The sequence below is a fragment of the Cyclopterus lumpus genome, chromosome 18 (assembly GCF_009769545.1).
Source record: "Cyclopterus lumpus isolate fCycLum1 chromosome 18, fCycLum1.pri, whole genome shotgun sequence".
NCBI lineage: Eukaryota > Metazoa > Chordata > Actinopteri > Perciformes > Cyclopteridae > Cyclopterus > Cyclopterus lumpus.
The window spans coordinates 181,088-204,397 of NC_046983.1; the positions used below are offsets into that span (position 1 = coordinate 181,088).

The following is a 23,310-nucleotide window of genomic DNA, read 5'->3' on the forward strand; positions in this document are numbered from 1 at the left end:
TTTATTTCTCCTGAAGTCTGTTTCCTTTTTCTCAGTAGAGTCAAGTTCATTGATCTCACACGCGCACACGTACACACACACACACACACACACACACACACACACATGCGTACAGGCACACGCATACACACACGTGCATATACACACATACACACACACACAGACACATGCGTACAGACACACGCATACACACACGCGCATATACACACGTACATACACACACACAGACACATGCGTACAGACACACGCATACACACACGCGCATATACACACGTACACACACACACACGCGCACGTACACACACACGTGCACACAGGCGTGCACATACACACACACATGTGTACAGACACACGTGTACACACACACACACACACTGGGTGTCCTGTGCTGCTCTGGGTTCTCCACTAGAGGACGCTGTTCCACATTAAACTAAACTGCTCTATAAAGAGTTGAGCTAACAGGTCTCAGCCTGGAGGAGGTTCTGCAGGTGCTTGAGGGTCTCAGCCTGGAGGAGGTTCTGCAGGTGCTTGAGGGTCTCAGCCTGGAGGAGGTTCTGCAGGTGCTTGAGGGTCCTTGAGAAGCTTCTGGGGTTCTCAGGGCTTTGCAGGACTATATTCATGTATTTATGTGTGAAGCTCCTTGTGAGCCCTCAGCTTCACCTGCTCAGGTTTCCACACCTTTGAGACTAGAGCTTGATGAACCTGTAAGGGGCGGAGCTCCTCCTCCTCTCTGATGTTCACTGACAAACTTCTGCTCCTGGTAACTGATGACTCCTCTCAGCTCTGCTTCTGATTGGCTGCTGACTGAACAGGAAGTGAAAATAAAGAGTGGGACTTTCCAGAGACGCTGAGTTCAGGTTTCTGATGCTCGAACAGAGACAGAGACACACACACACACACACACACACACACACACACACACACACACACACACACTTTGTCATGTGTAGCCACCAAGAGGATCCAAACACCGACAACGTTGAAAATAAACTTTATTCTCCACTTCACTTGTGGAATTATTTAAATTGAGGAATAACAGATGGTTGATCACTAGGCCGGACCAACACTGGGGAATGACACAAACGGGTTAAATACACTGGGAAGGTGCAGCTGGTTGGACACAGGAGGAAACAATCAGGGACAGGAAGTGAAGGGAAACAGAGGACACGAGAGACGGGGACTTCAAAATAAAACAAGAAAGACACTCCAGATCCTGACATTTATTAATGTTATCTCCACTACAGTAATAATAAAAACATTGATAGTAACTATATAATACATAATATATACTATATAATATATATAATACATAGAATATAATACATAATGTATAATGTATAATATATAATATATAATACATAATATATAATGTATAATATATAATATATAATACATAATATATTATATATTATACATAATATATAATGTATAATATATAATACATAATACATAATATATAATATATTATACATAATATATAATGTATAATATATATAATACATAGAATATAATACATAATATATAATATATAATATATAATACATAATATATTATATATTATACATAATATATAATGTATAATATATAATACATAATACATAATATATAATATATTATACATAATATATAATGTATAATATATATAATACATAGAATATAATACATAATATATAATATATAATACATAATATATAATGTATAATATATAATACATAATATATAATACATATATAATACATAATACATAATATATAATATATTATACATAACATATAATGTATAATATATAATACATAATATATAATATAAAATACATAATATATAATATATATATAATACATAATATATAATATATTATACATAATATATAATGTATACTATATAATACATAATATAATATATAATATATAATACATAATATATAATATATATAACACATAATATATAATATGGTTCACAGGATAGAATGAAAGGTCAAATAAAATCAATAAAGGAAGTGAAAGTCAAGAACTGGACACACACAGACGCTGCTGCGTTCAAGTGCTGCCGGAAAGCCCAGCGTCATGATGCTAAGTGACTGTTACTCTCTGTGGTCTCTGTGAACACAGAACCAGGAAGTGTTTTCACTTCCTGGTTCTGTGGAACACAGAGAGTGTGTCTCTTGTTTCTGCTTCTCCTTCCGTTGAAGAGTTTATACATAAAACACTTTTACTGAGACTTTATCATAATTATCATGTAATACATTAATGACATTATGAATTATAATGTTATAGTGTCCCATGTTAAAAACAAGGATTTGAAAACTCAAAACAAAACAATACATGAACATTAAATCGGAGCTAAATGCTTAATTGTCACTGGATCTGTGTAATAAAATATTAAAGTTTTCCTGTTGTGATTAATATTCAGTTCAGCCTGTCAAGAGAGGTCTGAGGTCACATGACCTCTGATTACAAATGTATTCTTATCATGAATATGAAATCTGTATTCAATTCATTATTATTACTTAGATGTTCTGTAGTTTAGTAGATGTTCTAACTAAACTCTGTTTTAAGAGCCAAAGATCCTCTGAACAACAGACGTTCTGTAGTTTAGTAGATGTTCTAACTAAACTCTGTTTTAAGAGCCAAAGATCCTCTGAACAACAGACGTTCTGTAGTTTAGTAGATGTTCTAACTAAACTCTGTTTTAAGAGCCAAAGATCCTCTGAACAACAGATGTTCTGTAGTTTAGTAGATGTTCTAACTAAACTCTGTTTTAAGAGCCAAAGATCCTCTAAACAACAGACGTTCTGTAGTTTAGTAGATGTTCTAACTAAACTCTGTTTTAAGAGCCAAAGATCCTCTAAACAACAGACGTTCTAACTAAACTCTGTTCTAAGAGCCAAAGATCCTCTGAACAACAGACGTTCTGTAGTTTAGTAGATGTTCTAACTAAACTCTGTTCTAAAAGACAAAGATCCTCTGAACAACAGATGTTCTGTAGTTTAGTAGATGTTCTAACTAAACTCTGTTCTAAGAGCCAAAGATCCTCTGAACAACAGATGTTCTAACTAAACTCTGTTCTAAGAGCCAAAGATCCTCTGAACAACAGACGTTCTGTAGTTTAGTAGATGTTCTAACTAAACTCTGTTCTAAAAGACAAAGATCCTCTGAACAACAGATGTTCTGTAGTTTAGTAGATGTTCTAACTAAACTCTGTTCTAAGAGCCAAAGATCCTCTGAACAACAGATGTTCTAACTAAACTCTGTTCTAAGAGCCAAAGATCCTCTGAACAACAGACGTTCTGTAGTTTAGTAGATGTTCTAACTAAACTCTGTTCTAAAAGACAAAGATCCTCTGAACAACAGATGTTCTGTAGTTTAGTAGATGTTCTAACTAAACTCTGTTTTAAGAGCCAAAGATCCTCTAAACAACAGATGTTCTAACTAAACTCTGTTCTAAGAGCCAAAGATCCTCTGAACAACAGATGTTCTAACTAAACTCTGTTCTAAAAGACAAAGATCCTCTGAACAACAGATGTTCTGTAGTTTAGTAGATGTTCTAACTAAACTCTGTTCTAAGAGCCAAAGATCCTCTGAACAACAGATGTTCTAACTAAACTCTGTTTTAAGAGCCAAAGATCCTCTGAACAACAGATGTTCTAACTAAACTCTGTTCTAAAAGACAAAGATCCTCTGAACAACAGATGTTCTGTAGTTTAGTAGATGTTCTAACTAAACTCTGTTCTAAGAGCCAAAGATCCTCTGAACAACAGATGTTCTAACTAAACTCTGTTTTAAGAGCCAAAGATCCTCTGAACAACAGATGTTCTAACTAAACTCTGTTCTAAGAGCCAAAGATCCTCTGAACAACAGATGTTCTAACTAAACTCTGTTCTAAAAGACAAAGATCCTCTGAACAACAGACGTTCTGTAGTTTAGTGATGTTCTAACTAAACTCTGTTCAGAGACAGAGATCCTCTGAACAACAGATGTTCTGTAGTTTAGTAGATGTTCTAACTAAACTCTGTTCTAAAAGACAAAGATCCTCTGAACAACAGATGTTCTGTAGTTTAGTGATGTTCTAACTAAACTCTGTTCAGAGACAGAGATCCTCTGAACAACAGATGTTCTAACTAAACTCTGTTCTAAGAGCCAAAGATCCTCTGAACAACAGATGTTCTGTAGTTTAGTAGATGTTCTAACTAAACTCTGTTCTAAGAGCCAAAGATCCTCTGAACAACAGATGTTCTGTAGTTTAGTAGATGTTCTAACTAAACTCTGTTCTAAGAGCCAAAGATCCTCTGAACAACAGATGTTCTGTAGTTTAGTAGATGTTCTAACTAAACTCTGTTCTAAGAGCCAAAGATCATCTGAACAACAGATGTTCTGTAGTTTAGTAGATGTTCTAACTAAACTCTGTTCTAAAAGACAAAGATCCTCTGAACAACAGACGTTCTGTAGTTTAGTAGATGTTCTAATTAAATACTCTGAACATCTGTCTGTCAGTAAAAAAATCTGACTCGGAGGACGTTAACGGTTTAACGGTTTAAATACATTTGAGTGATTTTGTAAATAATAAACTAGTTTTTTTTATCTACTTTATTTAACTATCTAATTCATAAATGTTCATCTTTAATGTTTAAGATGAAACTTTAGTTTTTCAGCTCGACGGCAACGTCTGAATTTAAAAACCTTATTTTGAAAAAGTCAACATTAGGAAAAGGTTTCATCTTAAACAATAAGCTTTATTTTTTATCTCCAGCTGTCTTTATGTTAAAATTCATGTGAGCAGCAGCAGTCTTTACCTGGAAACAGATGATGTCACACCATCTCTGCTCTGTCATTGGTTGTTATGTGTCAGAGCTCAGCTGCTGCTGGAGTTTCTGTCAGTCCTCTTCAGACTGGTTCAGAGTCTCAGAGGGGTTCAGGTCTATAGAGTCTCAGACGGGTTCAGGTCTACAGAGAGCTGATGAAGATGATGGTGGTGATGAAGATGGTGGTGGTCCTCATCCTCTCCGGTGTCCTCTGTGACTCAACTGAAGGTACGTTTCTGTCTCATAGTTCAGTTTCAAGTTATGATGGTTCAAAACAATCAAACAGCCAGTGAGTTTGTTTACTGACAGCCTGAACAACAAACAAACAAACGAGCAGTTTGTTTACTGACAGCCTGAACAACAAGCAATCAAACAAGCAGTTTGTTTACTGACAGCCTGAACAACAAACAATCAAACAAGCAGTTTGTTTACTGACAGCCTGAACAACAAACAATCAAACAAGCAGTTTGTTTACTGACAGCCTGAACAACAAACAATCAAACAAGCAGTTTGTTTACTGACAGCCTGAACAACAAACAAACAAACAAGCAGTTTGTTTACTGACAGCCTGAACAACAAACAATCAAACAAGCAGTTTGTTTACTGACAGCCTGAACAACAAACAAACAAACAAGCAGTTTGTTTACTGACAGCCTGAACAACAAGCAATCAAACAAGCAGTTTGTTTACTGACAGCCTGAACAACAAGCAATCAAACAAGCAGTTTGTTTACTGACAGCCTGAACAACAAACAATCAAACAAGCAGTTTGTTTACTGACAGCCTGAACAACAAGCAATCAAACAAGCAGTTTGTTTACTGACAGCCTGAACAACAAACAATCAAACAAGCAGTTTGTTTACTGACAGCCTGAACAACAAACAATCAAACAAGCAGTTTGTTTACTGACAGCCTGAACAACAAACAATCAAACAAGCAGTTTGTTTACTGACAGCCTGAACAACAAACAATCAAACAAGCAGTTAGTTTACTGACAGCCTGAACAACAAACAAACAAACAAGCAGTTTGTTTACTGACAGCCTGAACAACAAACAAACAAACAAGCAGTTTGTTTACTGACAGCCTGAACAACAAACAATCAAACAAGCAGTTTGTTTACTGACAGCCTGAACAACAAACAATCAAACAAGCAGTTTGTTTACTGACAGCCTGAACAACAAACAATCAAACAAGCAGTTTGTTTACTGACAGCCTGAACAACAAACAAACAAACAAGCAGTTTGTTTACTGACAGCCTGAACAACAAACAAACAAACAAGCAGTTTGTTTACTGACAGCCTGAACAACAAACAATCAAACAAGCAGTTTGTTTACTGACAGCCTGAACAACAAACAATCAAACAAGCAGTTTGTTTACTGACAGCCTGAACAACAAACAATCAAACAAGCAGTTTGTTTACTGACAGCCTGAACAACAAACAAACAAACAAGCAGTTTGTTTACTGACAGCCTGAACAACAAACAATCAAACAAGCAGTTTGTTTACTGACAGCCTGAACAACAAACAATCAAACAAGCAGTTTGTTTACTGACAGCCTGAACAACAAACAAACAAACAAGCAGTTTGTTTACTGACAGCCTGAACAACAAACAAACAAACAAGCAGTTTGTTTACTGACAGCCTGAACAACAAACAATCAAACAAGCAGTTTGTTTACTGACAGCCTGAACAACAAACAATCAAACAAGCAGTTTGTTTACTGACAGCCTGAACAACAAACAAACAAACAAGCAGTTTGTTTACTGACAGCCTGAACAACAAACAATCAAACAAGCAGTTTGTTTACTGACAGCCTGAACAACAAACAAACAAACAAACAAGCAGTTTGTTTACTGACAGCCTGAACAACAAACAATCAAACAAGCAGTTTGTTTACTGACAGCCTGAACAACAAACAAACAAACAAGCAGTTTGTTTACTGACAGCCTGAACAACAAACAATCAAACAAGCAGTTTGTTTACTGACAGCCTGAACAACAAACAAACAATCAAACAAGCAGTTTGTTTACTGACAGCCTGAACAACAAACAATCAAACAAGCAGTTTGTTTACTGACAGCCTGAACAACAAACAAACAAACAAGCAGTTTGTTTACTGACAGCCTGAACAACAAACAATCAAACAAGCAGTTTGTTTACTGACAGCCTGAACAACAAACAAACAAACAAGCAGTTTGTTTACTGACAGCCTGAACAACAAACAAACAAACAAGCAGTTTGTTTACTGACAGCCTGAACAACAAACAATCAAACAAGCAGTTTGTTTACTGACAGCCTGAACAACAAACAATCAAACAAGCAGTTTGTTTACTGACAGCCTGAACAACAAACAAACAAACAAGCAGTTTGTTTACTGACAGCCTGAACAACAAACAATCAAACAAGCAGTTTGTTTACTGACAGCCTGAACAACAAACAATCAAACAAGCAGTTTGTTTACTGACAGCCTGAACAACAAACAATCAAACAAGCAGTTTGTTTACTGACAGCCTGAACAACAAACAATCAAACAAGCAGTTTGTTTACTGACAGCCTGAACAACAAACAATCAAACAAGCAGTTTGTTTACTGACAGCCTGAACAACAAACAATCAAACAAGCAGTTTGTTTACTGACAGCCTGAACAACAAACAAACAGCTGAACCTTGTGTTTTCTCTCCAGTTTTCCATGAGGACATTAGTCTCGTGGGATGTTCAGACTCTGATGGAGAGAATATGTATGGTCTGGATGGTGAAGAGGTTTGGTTCGCAGACTTCAAACACAAGACAGGAGTCGACCCTCAGCCCAGTTTTATAGATCACATTACCTACCCAGAAGGTTATGACGTTGCTGTGACTAATTTGGTGATCTGCAGAAGGAACCTGGAAATTGCACGTAAAGCCTTCAAGGACTTCCCACTGGAGCGAGGTAAAGACCAACACTTCATACTTATATATACTTATATATATATATATATATATAAGTATATATATATATATATATAAGTATATGTGTGTATATATACACACTTATATATATATATATATATATATATATATATATATATATACACACATATTCACACCTGAATAACAAACAAACAAACAGTCAGTTTGTTTACCGTCAGTCTGAATAACAAACAAACAGTCAGTTTGTTTACTGACAGTCTGAATAACAAACAAACAGTCAGTTTGTTTACCGTCAGTCTGAATAACAAACAAACAAACAGTCAGTTTGTTTACCGTCAGTCTGAATAACAAACAAACAAACAGTCAGTTTGTTTACTGACAGTCTGAATAACAAACAAACAGTCAGTTTGTTTACTGACAGTCTGATTAACAAACAAACAGTCAGTTTGTTTACCGTCAGTCTGAATAACAAACAAACAAACAGTCAGTTTGTTTACCGTCAGTCTGAATAACAAACAAACAGTCAGTTTGTTTACTGACAGTCTGAATAACAAACAAACAGTCAGTTTGTTTACCGTCAGTCTGAATAACAAACAAACAAACAGTCAGTTTGTTTACCGTCAGTCTGAATAACAAACAAACAAACAGTCAGTTTGTTTACTGACAGTCTGAATAACAAACAAACAGTCAGTTTGTTTACTGACAGTCTGATTAACAAACAAACAGTCAGTTTGTTTACTGACAGTCTGATTAACAAACAAACAGTCAGTTTGTTTACTGACAGTCTGATTAACAAACAAACAAACAGCTGATGTTGAACCAATGAGCAGAGAGAACGTCAGTTCCAGATGTTAGAAGGACTCATGTTTACTTTACGTAAAGTTTACTTTCGTAAATAGATTCATATTTAAAACATGAGTTTCACTGATGTAACGATTCATCACAGGACACATTTTAACAGAACGTGTTCTGTTCAGATCCTCCTTCCAGTCCCATGATCTACCCCAGAGACCAGGTGGAACCAGGACAGAAGAACATCCTCATCTGTCATGTGACTGGTTTCTTTCCTGCTCCAGTGACGTTCTCCTGGACGAAGAACCAGGAGAACGTCACTGAAGGAACCAGCAACAATGTTCCCTTCATCAACAAAGATGGAACCTACAACCAGTTCTCCAGACTGGAGTTCAGCTCACATCTGGGAGACATCTACGGCTGTACGGTGAAGCACTTGGACCTGGAGCAGACCCGGTTCTGGGGTGAGACAACTCCTCATGTCCTCTGTTTTAGTTTTCTGTCTCCAGATGTGAACATGAAGCTCATTGTCTCTGTTTTCTGTCTCCAGATGTGAACATGAAGCTCATTGTCTCTGTTTTCTGTCTCCAGATGTGGACATGAAGCTCATTGTCTCTGTTTTCTGTCTCCAGATGTGGACATGAAGCTCATTGTCTCTGTTTTCTGTCTCCAGATGTGGACATGAAGCTCATTGTCTCTGTTTTCTGTCTCCAGATGTGGACATGAAGCTCATTGTCTCTGTTTTCTGTCTCCAGATGTGGACATGAAGCTCATTGTCTCTGTTTTCTGTCTCCAGATGTGGACATGAAGCTCATTGTCTCTGTTTTCTGTCTCCAGATGTGAACATGAAGCTCATTGTCTCTGTTTTCTGTCTCCAGATGTGGACATGAAGCTCATTGTCTCTGTTTTCTGTCTCCAGATGTGGACATGAAGCTCATTGTCTCTGTTTTCTGTCTCCAGATGTGGACATGAAGCTCATTGTCTCTGTTTTCTGTCTCCAGATGTGAACATGAAGCTCATTGTCTCTGTTTTCTGTCTCCTGATGTGGACATGAAGCTCATTGTCTCTGTTTTCTGTCTCCAGATGTGGACATGAAGCTCATTGTCTCTGTTTTCTGTCTCCAGATGTGGACATGAAGCTCATTGTCTCTGTTTTCTGTCTCCAGATGTGGACATGAAGCTCATTGTCTCTGTTTTCTGTCTCCAGATGTGAACATGAAGCTCATTGTCTCTGTTTTCTGTCTCCAGATGTGGACATGAAGCTCATTGTCTCTGTTTTCTGTCTCCAGATGTGAACATGAAGCTCATTGTCTCTGTTTTCTGTCTCCAGATGTGAACATGAAGCTCATTGTCTCTGTTTTCTGTCTCCTGATGTGGACATGAAGCTCATTGTTTTAGTTTTCTGTCTCCAGATGTGGACATGAAGCTCATTGTCTCTGTTTTCTGTCTCCAGATGTGGACATGAAGCTCATTGTCTCTGTTTTCTGTCTCCAGATGTGGACATGAAGCTCATTGTCTCTGTTTTCTGTCTCCAGATGTGGACATGAAGCTCATTGTCTCTGTTTTCTGTCTCCTGATGTGGACATGAAGCTCATTGTTTTAGTTTTCTGTCTCCAGATGTGGACATGAAGCTCATTGTCTCTGTTTTCTGTCTCCAGATGTGAACATGAAGCTCATTGTCTCTGTTTTCTGTCTCCAGATGTGGACATGAAGCTCATTGTCTCTGTTTTCTGTCTCCAGATGTGGACATGAAGCTCATTGTTTCTGTTTTCTGTCTCCAGATGTGAACATGAAGCTCATTGTCTCTGTTTTCTGTCTCCAGATGTGAACATGAAGTTCATTGTCTCTGTTTTCTGTCTCCAGATGTGGACATGAAGCTCATTGTCTCTGTTTTCTGTCTCCAGATGTGAACATGAAGCTCATTGTCTCTGTTTTCTGTCTCCAGATGTGAACATGAAGCTCATTGTTTTAGTTTTCTGTCTCCAGATGTGGACATGAAGCTCATTGTCTCTGTTTTCTGTCTCCAGATGTGAACATGAAGCTCATTGTTTTAGTTTTCTGTCTCCAGATGTGGACATGAAGCTCATTGTCTCTGTTTTCTGTCTCCAGATGTGGACATGAAGCTCATTGTCTCTGTTTTCTGTCTCCAGATGTGAACATGAAGCTCATTGTTTTAGTTTTCTGTCTCCAGATGTGGACATGAAGCTCATTGTCTCTGTTTTCTGTCTCCAGATGTGGACATGAAGCTCATTGTCTCTGTTTTCTGTCTCCAGATGTGGACATGAAGCTCATTGTCTCTGTTTTCTGTCTCCAGATGTGGACATGAAGCTCATTGTCTCTGTTTTCTGTCTCCAGATGTGGACATGAAGCTCATTGTCTCTGTTTTCTGTCTCCAGATGTGGACATGAAGCTCATTGTCTCTGTTTTCTGTCTCCAGATGTGGAGAAGACTCAGCCCAGCGTTGGACCGGCGGTCTTCTGTGGAGTGGGTCTGACTGTCGGTCTTCTCGGTGTCGCTGCTGGAACGTTCTTCCTCATCAAAGGAAACGAGTGCAGCTGATTGTTTTAATCATCTTCATCATTCAATCCAGAATAATTCATGTTGATAATTATTTTTCTCATTATTGTATGAATTGATCTTGAATATCTGCGTGCTCTTATTTTTAAATAGAGATGAAACCATGATCAGCTAGCTCTCCTCTGATTGGCCGATCACATTTAATTATCTCCATTATATAGTTTTAATAGTTTTGACTTCTGTGTCTTTTAAAAATCAAACTTTGTAGTTTATTTCTTCTTAAAGTGAAATGCACTTCACAGCTTCAGTAATCTAAAATAAATCAGACCAGTTTCAAAGCAGCCAATCAAATCATCTCCGAAGCAGCGATGTCATCACAGGAACCAATCAGCAGCCTCAGAACACAACGAGCACGTTAACGTGATGCTAGATGTCCTAGACAGGTCTGATCCTTCTGCACTTTAATAAACAAGTCTTATTAAATGTAGAGAACTTTTAATGTCAACATGAATAATAATAAAGAAATAAAACATGAAAACTGTTTGTTGATTCTCTTCAGTGTTTGTTCCAACACGTCGGATACAACCTGGGTTAATTTAGAGCCTTATGCTAAGATAAGCTAGGCTTAGCTGTAGCTTCATGTTTAGCATCTGATGTTCTGACTTGTTTCACCTGCTCAGTCTTTAAGGCCACACCCACTCAGGTTCATCCAGCTGACGACACTCCAATCAGCACCTGCAACAGACAACCAGGACAACAGTGACACCTAGGGGATGGGAGGAGGAGGGTCGTCATATACATTTTAAATAAATGACAAATGACAAATAATTAATGTTAAATACTAAATATGAATATTAATAAATAATAAATAAATGGATTTTATTCTCACAGATAATCTGATAGACCGCACATCTACAGAGAATACATGAACACTGGGGTAATAATAATAACTTTATTCATATAGAACCTTTAAAAACAGAGTGTAGTAGTAGCAAAAGTTTATAAAATAAAACAGAAAGATCAAAACAAAGTCTAAAACATTACAGTAGATGCAACTATTAAACCAATTAATATAATAAAAAAGCAAAGAAATAATAATAAAACAATTTAGTAATAATCAGCAATAAAATAAAGCTGTAAACCAACAACGTCTGTAAAAATGGGTTTTAAGAAGTGATTTAATACTAACCAAGAACTATTACTACCACTAATACTAATAATATGAATAATGATCAATAATATCATAATTATAAAGTAATTATATTATACAAAAAATAAATAATATAATCTATCTCCAGTGTCCTCTGACTGTGTGTGCTCCAGCAGCAGGTTTTGGGCTGACTTGTCTGCCTGGTAACAGGTGACGATGATGACGATGAGGTCATGTGACATGTCCTCTGCTTATACAGCAGCTCTCCAAGAGACTTTGCCAGAGTTTGTCGTGTTGTTTGGTGAACAGAGGAACATGGCTTCATTCTTTCTCAGCTTCTCCCTCCTCTTCATCGGCCTCCACTCAGCAGGTAGGATCAATACACCGATCACAGACCAATACACTGATCACAGATCAATACACCGATCACAGACCAATACACTGATCACAGACCGATACACTGATCACTACACTGATCACAGACCGATACATTGATCACAGACCGATACACTGATCACTACACTGATCACAGACCGATACACTGATCACTACACTGATCACAGACCGATACATTGATCACAGACCGATACACTGATCACTACACTGATCACAGACCGATACACTGATCACTACACTGATCACAGACCGATACATTGATCACAGACCGATACACTGATCACTACACTGATCACAGACCGATACACTGATCACTACACTGATCACAGACCGATACACTGATCACTACACTGATCACAGACCGATACACTGATCACTACACTGATCACAGACCGATACATTGATCACAGACCGATACACTGACCAATACACTGATCACTACACTGATCACAGACCGATACACTGATCACAGACCGATACACTGATCACTACACTGATCACAGACCGATACATTGATCACAGACCGATACACTGACCAATACACTGATCACTACACTGATCACAGACCGATACATTGATCACAGACCGATACACTGATCACTACACTGATCACAGACCGATACACTGATCACTACACTGATCACAGACCGATACACTGATCACTACACTGATCACAGACCGATACATTGATCACAGACCGATACACTGATCACTACACTGATCACAGACCGATACACTGATCACTACACTGATCACAGACCGATACACTGATCACTACACTGATCACAGACCGATACATTGATCACAGACCGATACACTGATCACTACACTGATCACAGACCGATACACTGATCACTACACTGATCACAGACCGATACACTGATCACTACACTGATCACAGACCGATACATTGATCACAGACCGATACACTGATCACTACACTGATCACTGACCACTACACTGATCACTACACTGATCACAGACCAATACACTGATCACTACACTGATCACAGACCGATACACTGATCACTACACTGATCACAGACCGATACACTGATCACTACACTGATCACAGACCGATACATTGATCACAGACCGATACACTGATCACTACACCGATCACTGACCACTACACTGATCACTACACTGATCACAGACCAATACACTGATCACTACACTGATCACTGACCACTACACTGATCACTACACCGATCACAGACCAATACACTGATCACTACACTGATCACAGACCACTACACTGATCACTACACTGATCACAGACCAATACACTGATCACTACACCGATCACAGACCAATACACTGATCACTACACTGATCACTACACCGATCACAGACCAATACACTGATCACTACACTGATCACAGATCAATACACTGATCACTACACTGATCACAGACCAATACACTGATCACTACACTGATCACAGATCAATACACTGATCACTACACTGATCACAGACCAATACACTGATCACTACACTGATCACAGACCAATACACTGATCACTACACCGATCACAGACCACTACACTGATCACTACACTGATCACAGACCACTACACTGATCACTACACTGATCACAGACCACTACACTGATCACTACACTGATCACAGATCAATACACTGATCACTACACTGATCACAGACCACTACACTGATCACTACACGGATCACTACACCGATCACAGACCACTACACTGATCACTACACTGATCACTACACCGATCACAGACCACTACACTGATCAATACACCGATCACAGACCACTACACTGATCACTACACCGATCACTGATCACTACACTGATCACTACACCGATCACTGACCACTACACTGATCAATACACCGATCACAGACCAATACACTGATCACTACACGGATCCCTGATGCCTACATTGCTGATTGATAACCCTGTATCTCTCTGGTTCTTCAGATGGATTCATGAACTCCGCGGTGGGGCGTTGTGTCTTCAACTCCTCTGAGCTGAAGGACATCGAGTTCATCGACTCGTATTATTACAACAAGATTGAGTTCACTCGGTTCAGCAGCGCAGTGGGAAAGTTTGTCGGCTTCACTGAGTACGGAGTGAAGAACGCTGCCATCTGGAACAAGGACGCCTCCTTCGTGGCGGCTGAGAGGGCTCAGAAGGAGACGTACTGTCTACACAACATTCAGAACTGGTACAGCAACATCCTGACCAGGTCTGGTGAGTCTGGGTTTGTGTTGTTATTATTATTATTAACTTCAGATGAGGCTTTTATTATTATTATTCATTTCAATTATTTCATTTTCACACAAAAGACTTTAACGGTTGGATTTAAATTAAGTTTTCTAAAAGTTTTCTGATTTATAATATCAGACATATTTTAACAACCGTTCACGTCAGACTAAAGACTCTGACGTCACCTGGTGGTGGAGCTCTGCTACTACAACTAATAGTACTAGTACTCAGTATTAATAAGTACTTTTAATGTTCCTCACTTCTTTACTTTCACTCTGACAGAATCACATCAATATATTTTGGAAGTCTGCTGATATATTTTATACAAATGTAGTATTTTACTTTGAATGTTAAAAAGTAGTAGTAGATAGATACTTTATTAATCCCCAAGGGGAAATTTGTTGTCATAGTAGCGCCCAACACTTTACAGACACCAAATGGAATAGACAAAATAAACTAAACACACAAAATAAAATAAAATATAAGAACAGGGATGACAGATATATACAAAATAAAAAATAATATATATATAAAAAATATATATATACACAATAGAATACAAATAACTGTACAGTGTGTATTAAGGACATTAATTTAAGTTTAAACAGAATGCAAAGTATGTGTAGTGTATATGAAGTGTAAATCAACATAAATGTAAATGTGAATGTGTACAGTGAAAATGAAAATGAGTCCACAGAGGGTCTGGCCAGAGATGTTTTACAGTCTAATTGCCGTGGGAGTCCTTGTGACAGGCCTTCAGGTCCTTGGTGATCCAGGGCTTGTTGTTGGGGAAGCAGCGCACAGTTGGGGATGGGATGGTGGTGTGTTCACAGAACTTGATGTATTCTGTGATACAGTCCGTCATGCTGTTGATGTCCACCCCATGTGGTCCACACAGCACATCCCAGTCCGTTGACTCGAAGCAGTCCTGCAGGGCGTCATCAGCCTCCAGAGACCACCTCCTCACAGTCCTGGTGGTCACAGGCAGCCTCTTCACCAGAGGAACATACTTGGGTGTCAGCAGGACCAGGTCGTGATCGGAAGTCCAGAGTTCTATTGTTCCTTGTGGGGCAGTATACACATTGCTGAAAAGTTGGCAGAACTTTAACCAGGGTGGTGTGATTAAAGGGAAACCGGGGCCCCCCCCCGGAGCCAGACCCAGGAGGGGAGCTCGTCGGCGAGCGTCTGGTGGCCGGGCTTTCGCCCATGGGGCCCGGTCGGGCTTAGCCCGAAAAAACATCATGGAGCAGCAGTCACCCTGTGGACCCACCACCCGCAGGGAGAATTATCGGGGTCGGGTGCTATGTAGACCGGGCGGCAGGCTAGGCGGGAGACCTGGGCGGGCCGATCGCCGGCGGCATAGACTAGCTCTAGGGACGTGGAATGTCACCTCACTAGCGGGGAAAGAGCCGGAGCTGGTGCAGGAGGCGGAGCGGTACCAGCTAGATATAGTTGGGCTCACCTCCACGCACAACATGGGCTCTGGAACCAAGCTCCTGGAGAAGGGTTGGACTTTGTCCTTTTCTGGAGTTGCCCAGGGTGAGAGGCGCCGGGCGGGAGTGGGAATACTCACGAGCCCCCGGCTGAGCGCCGCTGTGTTGGAGTTTTCCCCGGGGAACGAGAGGGTCGCCTCCCTGCGCCTAAGGGTTGCGGGGAGTAAGGCTCTGACTGTTGTTTGTGGTTATGCACCGAACAGCATTTCGGAGTATCCGGCCTTCTTGGAGTCGGTGGGAGGGGTCCTGGAAAGGGCGCCGCCTGCCGACTCCATAGTTCTCCTGGGAGACTTCAACGCTCACGTGGGCAATGACAGAGAAACCTGGCGGGGCGTGATTGGGAGAAACGGCTTGCCCGATCTGAACCCGAATGGTGTTTTGTTGTTGGACTTCTGTGCTAGCCACAGTTTGTCCATAACAAACACCATGTTCGAACATAAGGTGGCTCATAAGTGTACCTGGTACCAGAACACCTTAGGCCGGAGATCAATGATCGACTTTGTAATCGTATCATCTGATCTGCGGCCGTATGTCTTGGACACTCGGGTGAAGAGAGGAGCAGAGCTGTCAACTGATCACCACCTGGTGGTGAGTTGGATCAGATGGCGGGGGACTCGGCTAGAGAGACCTGGCAAGCCCAAACGTGTAGTGAGGATGAACTGGGAACGTCTGGCAGAGGATCCTGTCCGGGAGGTCTTCAACTCCCACCTCCGGAAGAACTTCTCACAAATCCCGAGGGAGGCTGGGGACATGGAATCCGAGTGGACCTTGTTCAAAGCCTCTATTGTGGACGCGGCTGCTCGGGGCTGTGGCCGGAAGGTCATCGGTGCCTGTCGTGGCGGCAACCCGAGAACCCGGTGGTGGACACCGGGGGTGAGGGAAGCCGTCAAACTGAAGAAGGAGGCCTTTCGGGCCTGGCTGGCCCAGGGGTCTCCTGAAGCAGCTGACGGGTACCGGCGGTCCAGAAGGGCTGCAGCGGCGATGGTCGCGGAGGCTAAAACTCGGGCATGGGAGGAGTTCGGGGAGGCCATGGAGAAGGACTTTCGGTTGGCCTCAAGGAAGTTCTGGCAAACCATCCGACGGCTCAGGAAGGGAAAGCAGGGTCTACCCCAGGCTGTTCTCAGCAGGGAGGGGAACTGCTGACCCGGACTGGGGACATCGTCGGGCGGTGGAAAGAGCACTTTGAGGAACTCCTAAACCCGGCCAACATGTCCCCCGGAGAGGGGGCAGCGCCAGAAGACTTTGGGGTGGATTCACCCATATCCCTGGCAGAGGTCGCTAAGGTAGTCAAAAAGCGCCAGGGGTGGATGAGATCCGCCCTGAGATGCTGAAAGCGCTGGACATTGTTGGGCTGTCTTGGTTGACACGCCTTTTCAGTGTCGCATGGGGGTCGGGAACGCTGGAGGGATTATATCTCCCGGCTGGCCTTGGAACGCCTCATGATCCCCCAGAATGAGCTGGAAAGTGTTGCGGGTGAGAGGGAGGCCTGGGTCGGCCTGCTGAACCTGCTGCCACCGCGACCCGACCCCGGATAAGCGGGTGATAATGGATGGGTGTGATTAAAGTCACCAGTGATCATCAGAAAAGCCCCCAGCTGTTGGTTCAGCAGTCCAGACACAGAGTGGATGGTGTCCACTGCTTCCTCAGCGTCAGCTGATGGCGGCACATAAACAGCAACAACAATGGCGGATGTGAACTCCCTCGGCAGATAGTACGGGCGCATCCCCTCGGCTAACAGTTCAATTTCGGGCTACAGAGACGCTCCTTCACACACGTGGACAGCTGTTGGCCCGGCGCCATCTTGATTCCCCCATCTTGAATAGTACTAGTAGTAGTAGCTCTGTGGAGCCGTGTATTCTTATAGACCTCAGTAGTAGTAGTAGCAGCTCTGTGGCGCCGTGTATTCCTATAGACCTCAGTAGTAGTAGTAGTAGTAGTAGTAGTAGTAGTAGCAGTAGTAGTAGTAGTAGTAGTAGTAGCTCTGTGGCGCCGTGTATTCCTATAGACCTCAGTAGTAGTAGTAGTAGTAGTAGTAGTAGTAGTAGTAGTACTAGTAGTAGCTCTGTGGCGCCGTGTATTCCTATAGACCTCAGTAGTAGTAGTAGTAGTAGTAGTACTAGTAGTAGCTCTGTGGCGCCGTGTATTCCTATAGACCTCAGTAGTAGTAGTAGCAGCTCTGTGGCGCCGTGTATTCCTATAGACCTCAGTAGTAGTAGTAGTAGTAGTACTAGTAGTAGCTCTGTGGAGCCGTGTATTCCTATAGACCTCAGTAGTAGTAGTAGTAGTACCTCAGTAGTAATGACTTCATGAACTTCTTCAATGAAAAAATTTGAACTATTAGGCAAGATTGATGATCTCTTTCCCTCAACTACTGCCGATCTGTCATCAAGAGGAGTGGCCTTGGAAACGGCTGTATGCCCTGGTGTATATTTGGATAGCTTTTCTCCCATCAACCTAGACCAATTGTCTTCAACGGTTTCTACTTCTAAACCGTCTACCTGTCTCTTAGACCCCATCCCAACGAGGCTGCTTAAAGACATGTTGCCTTTAATTGGCACCTCTCTGTTGGATATTGTTAATGTCTCTTTACTAACAGGCCATGCACCACATCCCTTCAAAGTATTACCTTTAGGTAGTACCTCTCTATTAGATATTATCAATGTGTCTTTACAGGCCATGTACCAGTGTGCATCCCTACCTATGAGGCTAGACTACTGGATCCTGACTAAGTACCTTCTTTAAATAAGTTTATCTGCTAGAATACTATTGTATTTGCTGATTCTCTCCTTAATTCAGCTGTGGCAGGAAGTAGAGATTCTTGTCAACCTTGATCTTCACAAAAGTGGCAGATACAGCTGAAACTAATTATCGTCAACTCGGATGCATAACCAGGTAGGGTCTTTAAGCATCAGCTTTAGCGTCAGTGAAAACTCGTCGTAAGAAGAGTCGGAGGATAAAGACATAGGAGTCTTTCGTTGGAGTAAAGACTCGGAGGATAAAGACATAGGAGTCTTTTGTTGGAGTCAAGACTCTGAGGATAAAGACCCTCTCCTGAAGAAACCCACCCTCAACTCGTCTGAAGTCAACAACGACAGATCTGTCTCTCTTCTTCCTTTTCTTTCCAAAACTCTTGAGTGAGCTATCTTTAACCACGTATCTCCCTTTCTCCACCACCATAACCTTCTTGACCCTCACCAGTCTGGATTTAAGGGTGGCCACTCAACATAGACTGCCCTTCTTGTTGTCTTTGAGCAGCTTCACACTGCTAGAGCAGCCTCTCTCTCCTCTGTCCTTATCCTTCTAGACCTTTCTGCTGCCTTTGATACAGTGAACCACCAGATCCTTATTTCCTCCCTCCAGGACCTGGTATCTCAGGCACTGCGCTCCCTTTTCTCATCCTACCTCAACGACCCACTCTGATGACACCCCATTGATCCTCTCGTGTCCCCAATCTGAAACACAGGTAGCAGCACGGATGTCTGCCTGTCTGACTGACATCTCTCAGTGGATGTCTGCACACCACCTGAAAATCAACCCTAACAAAACTGAACTACTTCTTCCAGGGAAAGGCTCTCCCATCCACAACCTGACCACCCACGACCTGGCTACCACGTTCAACAACTCCGTGTTAGCCCCAACCCCGACTACCAGGAACCTCGGTGTGTGACTTCCAACATTACTGCGACAACACGTTCCTGTAGGTACATGCTGCACAACATTTACAACCTTTAGTTATCAAGCTCCTCTTTTATGGAACCAGCTTCCACATTCAGTCCGGGAGGCAGACACAGTCACCTCATTTAAGAGTAGACTTAAGAATTTCCTCTTTTTTCTTTTTTTTTTTTCTGTTTATTTGGGAGTTGTTCCTGATCCTTTGATTTCAAAGGTCAGGGATGTCGTATGTGTACAGATTGTAAAGCCCTCTGAGGGGAGTTTGTGATACAAAATAAACTGAATTGAAAACTGAATTAATATTTTTGAAGATTTTAGAATTTCTTAGAACCTATATGAAACATTGTATAACCTTTAAGAATGACTGAGAACCTTTTACAACTTCTTAGAACTTTTTAGAACCACTGATACACTTTTACTAACTTTTAGAACCTTCAATAACATTATTGACCCTTTTAGAACCTCTGATTACCTTTTACAACCGTTCAGAACCTCGGATAAAATTTTAGAACCTCTAAGAACATTTTAGAACTTCTTAGAACCACTGAGAACCACAAGAACCATCGACAACCTCTAATAATCTTTGAGAACCACAAGAACCATCAACAACCTCTAATAATCTTTGAGAACCACTGATACCATTGTAGAACCTTTTAGAACCTTCTGTGCCAGCAGGGTGTGGTTGTAGTTTTGTGCATTTCTTCAAAGCTGCAGCTGGTACTACTGATACTTGTACTGCAGGTGGTACTACTGATACGTGTACTGCAGCTGGTACTATTGATACTTGTACTGCAGGTGGTACTACTGATACTTGTACTCCAGGTGGTACTACTGATACGTGTACTGCAGCTGCTATTGATACTTGTACTGCAGGTGGTACTACTGATACTTGTACTCCAGGTGGTACTACTGATATTCCCTGTAATACTAATAAAGGTATTTTTGGGTTCTGCATAGTATAATTCATAGTATCAGTACTCACCATCCTTATAATAATGTGTGTTCCAGCTCCGCCCTACGTGGTTCTGAGCAGCATGACGCCCCCTGGTGGTAAACATTCGTCCATGTTGGTCTGCAGCGTCTTCAACTTCTATCCCCAGAGGATCAACGTGAGCTGGATCAGAGATGGACTGAAAGAGACTGCTGGGGTCACTTCTACTGATGAGTTGGCAGACGGCGATTGGTACTACCAGGTCCACTCTCACTTGGAGTACACGCCCAGGTGAGTCCATGTCCAGCTCCAGGTCTAGTTAGGTCTTGGTAGGTCCAAGTCCAGGTCCAGTTAGCTTCAGGTTCAGTTAGTTCCAGGTTCAGTTAGTTCCAGGTTCAGGTCCAGTTCAGTTAGCTTCAGGTTCAGGTCCACATCCAGGGCCAGTTGTATGAGTTAGTGTGTAAGAAATGCTGATGTGTTGTTGTGCGTGTCAGCAGGTCTGGAGAGAAGATCTCTTGTGTGGTGGAGCACTTCAGCCTCAGTAAACCTCTGGTTACCGACTGGGGTAAATACCGGTCTTTGTGCACACCTGTTCACCTGTCTACCAGCCTCTTAACCTGTCTCTCTGCTAACCTGTCTACCTGTCTGTCCTCAGACCCATCCATGCCCGAGTCTGAGAGAAACAAGATCGCCATCGGAGCCTCAGGACTGATCCTGGGTCTGACCTTATCTGTGGCTGGATTCATCTACTACAAGAGGAAGGGCAGAGGAGGTCAGAACAGGGCACACGTTAGTTCAGTGATGGTTTACTTTAGTCCAGACTCAGAGACCAGGTCCATCAGAGTCTGGAAGTAGTTCACCTACAACCCCTGAAACCTGTCTGGTGTTTCTCTAAAACAATATTGTTCTGAATGATGTTTCAGATCCGTTCAGTCTAGTTTGAATGATGAAGTATCTGGATTTGAGAATGACTAACCCTTTCTATTCTCTTTAAACCAGGTCGGATTCTGGTCCCTAATAACTGAGCCGGTCCTGGTCTTGGTTCTGCTGTTGGTCAGATGGAAGGAAAAGCAGCAGCTGCTTCAACCCGCTTCATGCTTTCAGCTGAGCACACTAATGCCACCTGCTGGACCGGCTCAGCACCTGATTCTCTTATGATCTGGACTACATCTTTACGCTTTACTCTGTGAAATCAATATATCAACAAACTGGCTCAATGGCTTTAATTCCGATATAATCCAGTTATGTGAATGATTTGGGGGTCGTAGGTTGTGTGATTGTCTTTACTGGAGTGAAAAGTTTTCACAATAAACCATCAGAAAACTGACTCACTGTGGATTTATTGAACAAACGTTAATACAGAGGACGTATCTATTCTATAATGTTACAATTAATCGATGCAAAGTATCACAGCATAAAGCTAAACTAGCAGCTGGTTAGTGTAGCTTGGCATAAAGACTGAAAACAAAGGGAAACAACTAGCATTGCTTTGTCAAACGTAGCCATCCACCAGCAGGGCTGCGTGATTGTTGTCCATAATGTATCCACTCAGCGCTGAGGTCACCATATGTATTTATATATGTATTAGAAGCTCTAAGGTCACCATATGTATTTATATATGTATTAGAAGCTCTGAGGTCACCATATGTAATTATATATCTTAGGTCCATGTCCTTCTTCTTCTTCTTCTTCTTCTTCTTCTTCTTCGTCTTCTTCTTCTTCTCCTTCTTAGGTCCATGTCCCTCTTCTTCTTCTTCTTAGGTCCATGTCCTTCTTCTTCTTCTTAGGTCCATGTCCTTCTTCTATTTCTTCTTCTTAGGTCCATGTCCTTCTTCTATTTCTTCTTCTTAGGTCCATGTGGCCATCACAGTAATTCTTTGTCCGGTCTGTGACACAAAGTCCGGATGAATCGTCGGCAATAACTTTAAGGCCTAAAAGGATCTCAGCTGCTTCTTTGTCACCATGTTGGTCAGCCCTGGACTGGGGTCACATACTATACAACAAGTAGTCTTTCTTCCTGAAGGCCAGCTTACGCTTCTAATCACTTTCACCTGCCCAGAGTATGTAAACTCTGTGTTCCTGTTTGTCTCTGTGCCGAGTGTCCCTCCTGGTCCTGGTCCTGGTCCTGACTGCCTTCTTGTGTACCAAACCTCTGTTGATGAGTAAAGATTGTTTTACTGACACCTCGTCCTGTGACTTGGCCGTGCTTTTCCTGTGGTTCACCAGGAATGAAGAAGAACCAGAACAAAGAGGAACCAGAATGAAGAAGAACCAGAACGAAGAGGAACCAGAACAAAGAGGAACCAGAACAAAGAAGAACCAGAACGAAGAGGAACCAGAATGAAGAAGAACCAGAACGAAGAAGAACCAGAACGAAGAGGAACCAGAATGAAGAGGAACCAAAACAAAGAA

The 23,310-nt window shown here is 41.5% G+C and overlaps 2 protein-coding genes across 3 annotated transcripts; both read left to right on the top strand.

Annotated features, from left to right (window-relative positions):
* Positions 1–4,860: 4,860 nt before the first annotated feature.
* Positions 4,861–11,548, top strand: LOC117747619 (H-2 class II histocompatibility antigen, A-U alpha chain-like). Its single transcript, XM_034556988.1, has 4 exons — positions 4,861–5,026; positions 7,482–7,727; positions 8,686–8,964; positions 10,937–11,548. The coding sequence occupies exons 1-4, from the start codon at positions 4,954–4,956 to the stop codon at positions 11,056–11,058; spliced, it is 720 nt and encodes a 239-aa protein (XP_034412879.1). The 5' UTR covers positions 4,861–4,953; the 3' UTR covers positions 11,059–11,548.
* An 862-nt stretch (positions 11,549–12,410) lies between these two features.
* Positions 12,411–22,225, top strand: LOC117747618 (H-2 class II histocompatibility antigen, E-S beta chain-like). Of its 2 annotated transcripts, none has more exons than XM_034556986.1 (6): positions 12,411–12,536; positions 14,515–14,787; positions 20,976–21,189; positions 21,393–21,463; positions 21,554–21,670; positions 21,898–22,225. In XM_034556986.1, exons 1-6 carry the CDS (start codon positions 12,482–12,484, stop codon positions 21,921–21,923), a joined length of 756 nt encoding a protein of 251 aa, XP_034412877.1. In that variant the 5' UTR covers positions 12,411–12,481; the 3' UTR covers positions 21,924–22,225. The 2 variants fall into 2 exon arrangements, with proteins under 2 accessions (XP_034412877.1, XP_034412878.1); XM_034556987.1 differs by having other exon boundaries at positions 21,396–21,463.
* The last annotated feature ends 1,085 nt before the right edge of the window (positions 22,226–23,310 follow it).

What these genes read in the sequence shown, in the direction of transcription:
- LOC117747619 (XM_034556988.1), top strand. Translation starts at nt 4,954, where the DNA reads ATGAAGATGATGGTGGTGATGAAGATGGTGGTGGTCCTCATCCTCTCC. An exon ending in CCTCTGTGACTCAACTGAAG is followed by an intron (nt 5,027 to 7,481) that starts GTACGTTTCTGT and finishes TTTTCTCTCCAG; the next exon opens with TTTTCCATGAGGACATTAGT. An exon ending in GGAGCAGACCCGGTTCTGGG is followed by an intron (nt 8,965 to 10,936) that starts GTGAGACAACTC and finishes TTCTGTCTCCAG; the next exon opens with ATGTGGAGAAGACTCAGCCC.
- LOC117747618 (XM_034556986.1), top strand. Translation starts at nt 12,482, where the DNA reads ATGGCTTCATTCTTTCTCAGCTTCTCCCTCCTCTTCATCGGCCTCCAC. An exon ending in CAACATCCTGACCAGGTCTG is followed by an intron (nt 14,788 to 20,975) that starts GTGAGTCTGGGT and finishes TGTGTGTTCCAG; the next exon opens with CTCCGCCCTACGTGGTTCTG. An exon ending in CACTTGGAGTACACGCCCAG is followed by an intron (nt 21,190 to 21,392) that starts GTGAGTCCATGT and finishes TGTGCGTGTCAG; the next exon opens with CAGGTCTGGAGAGAAGATCT.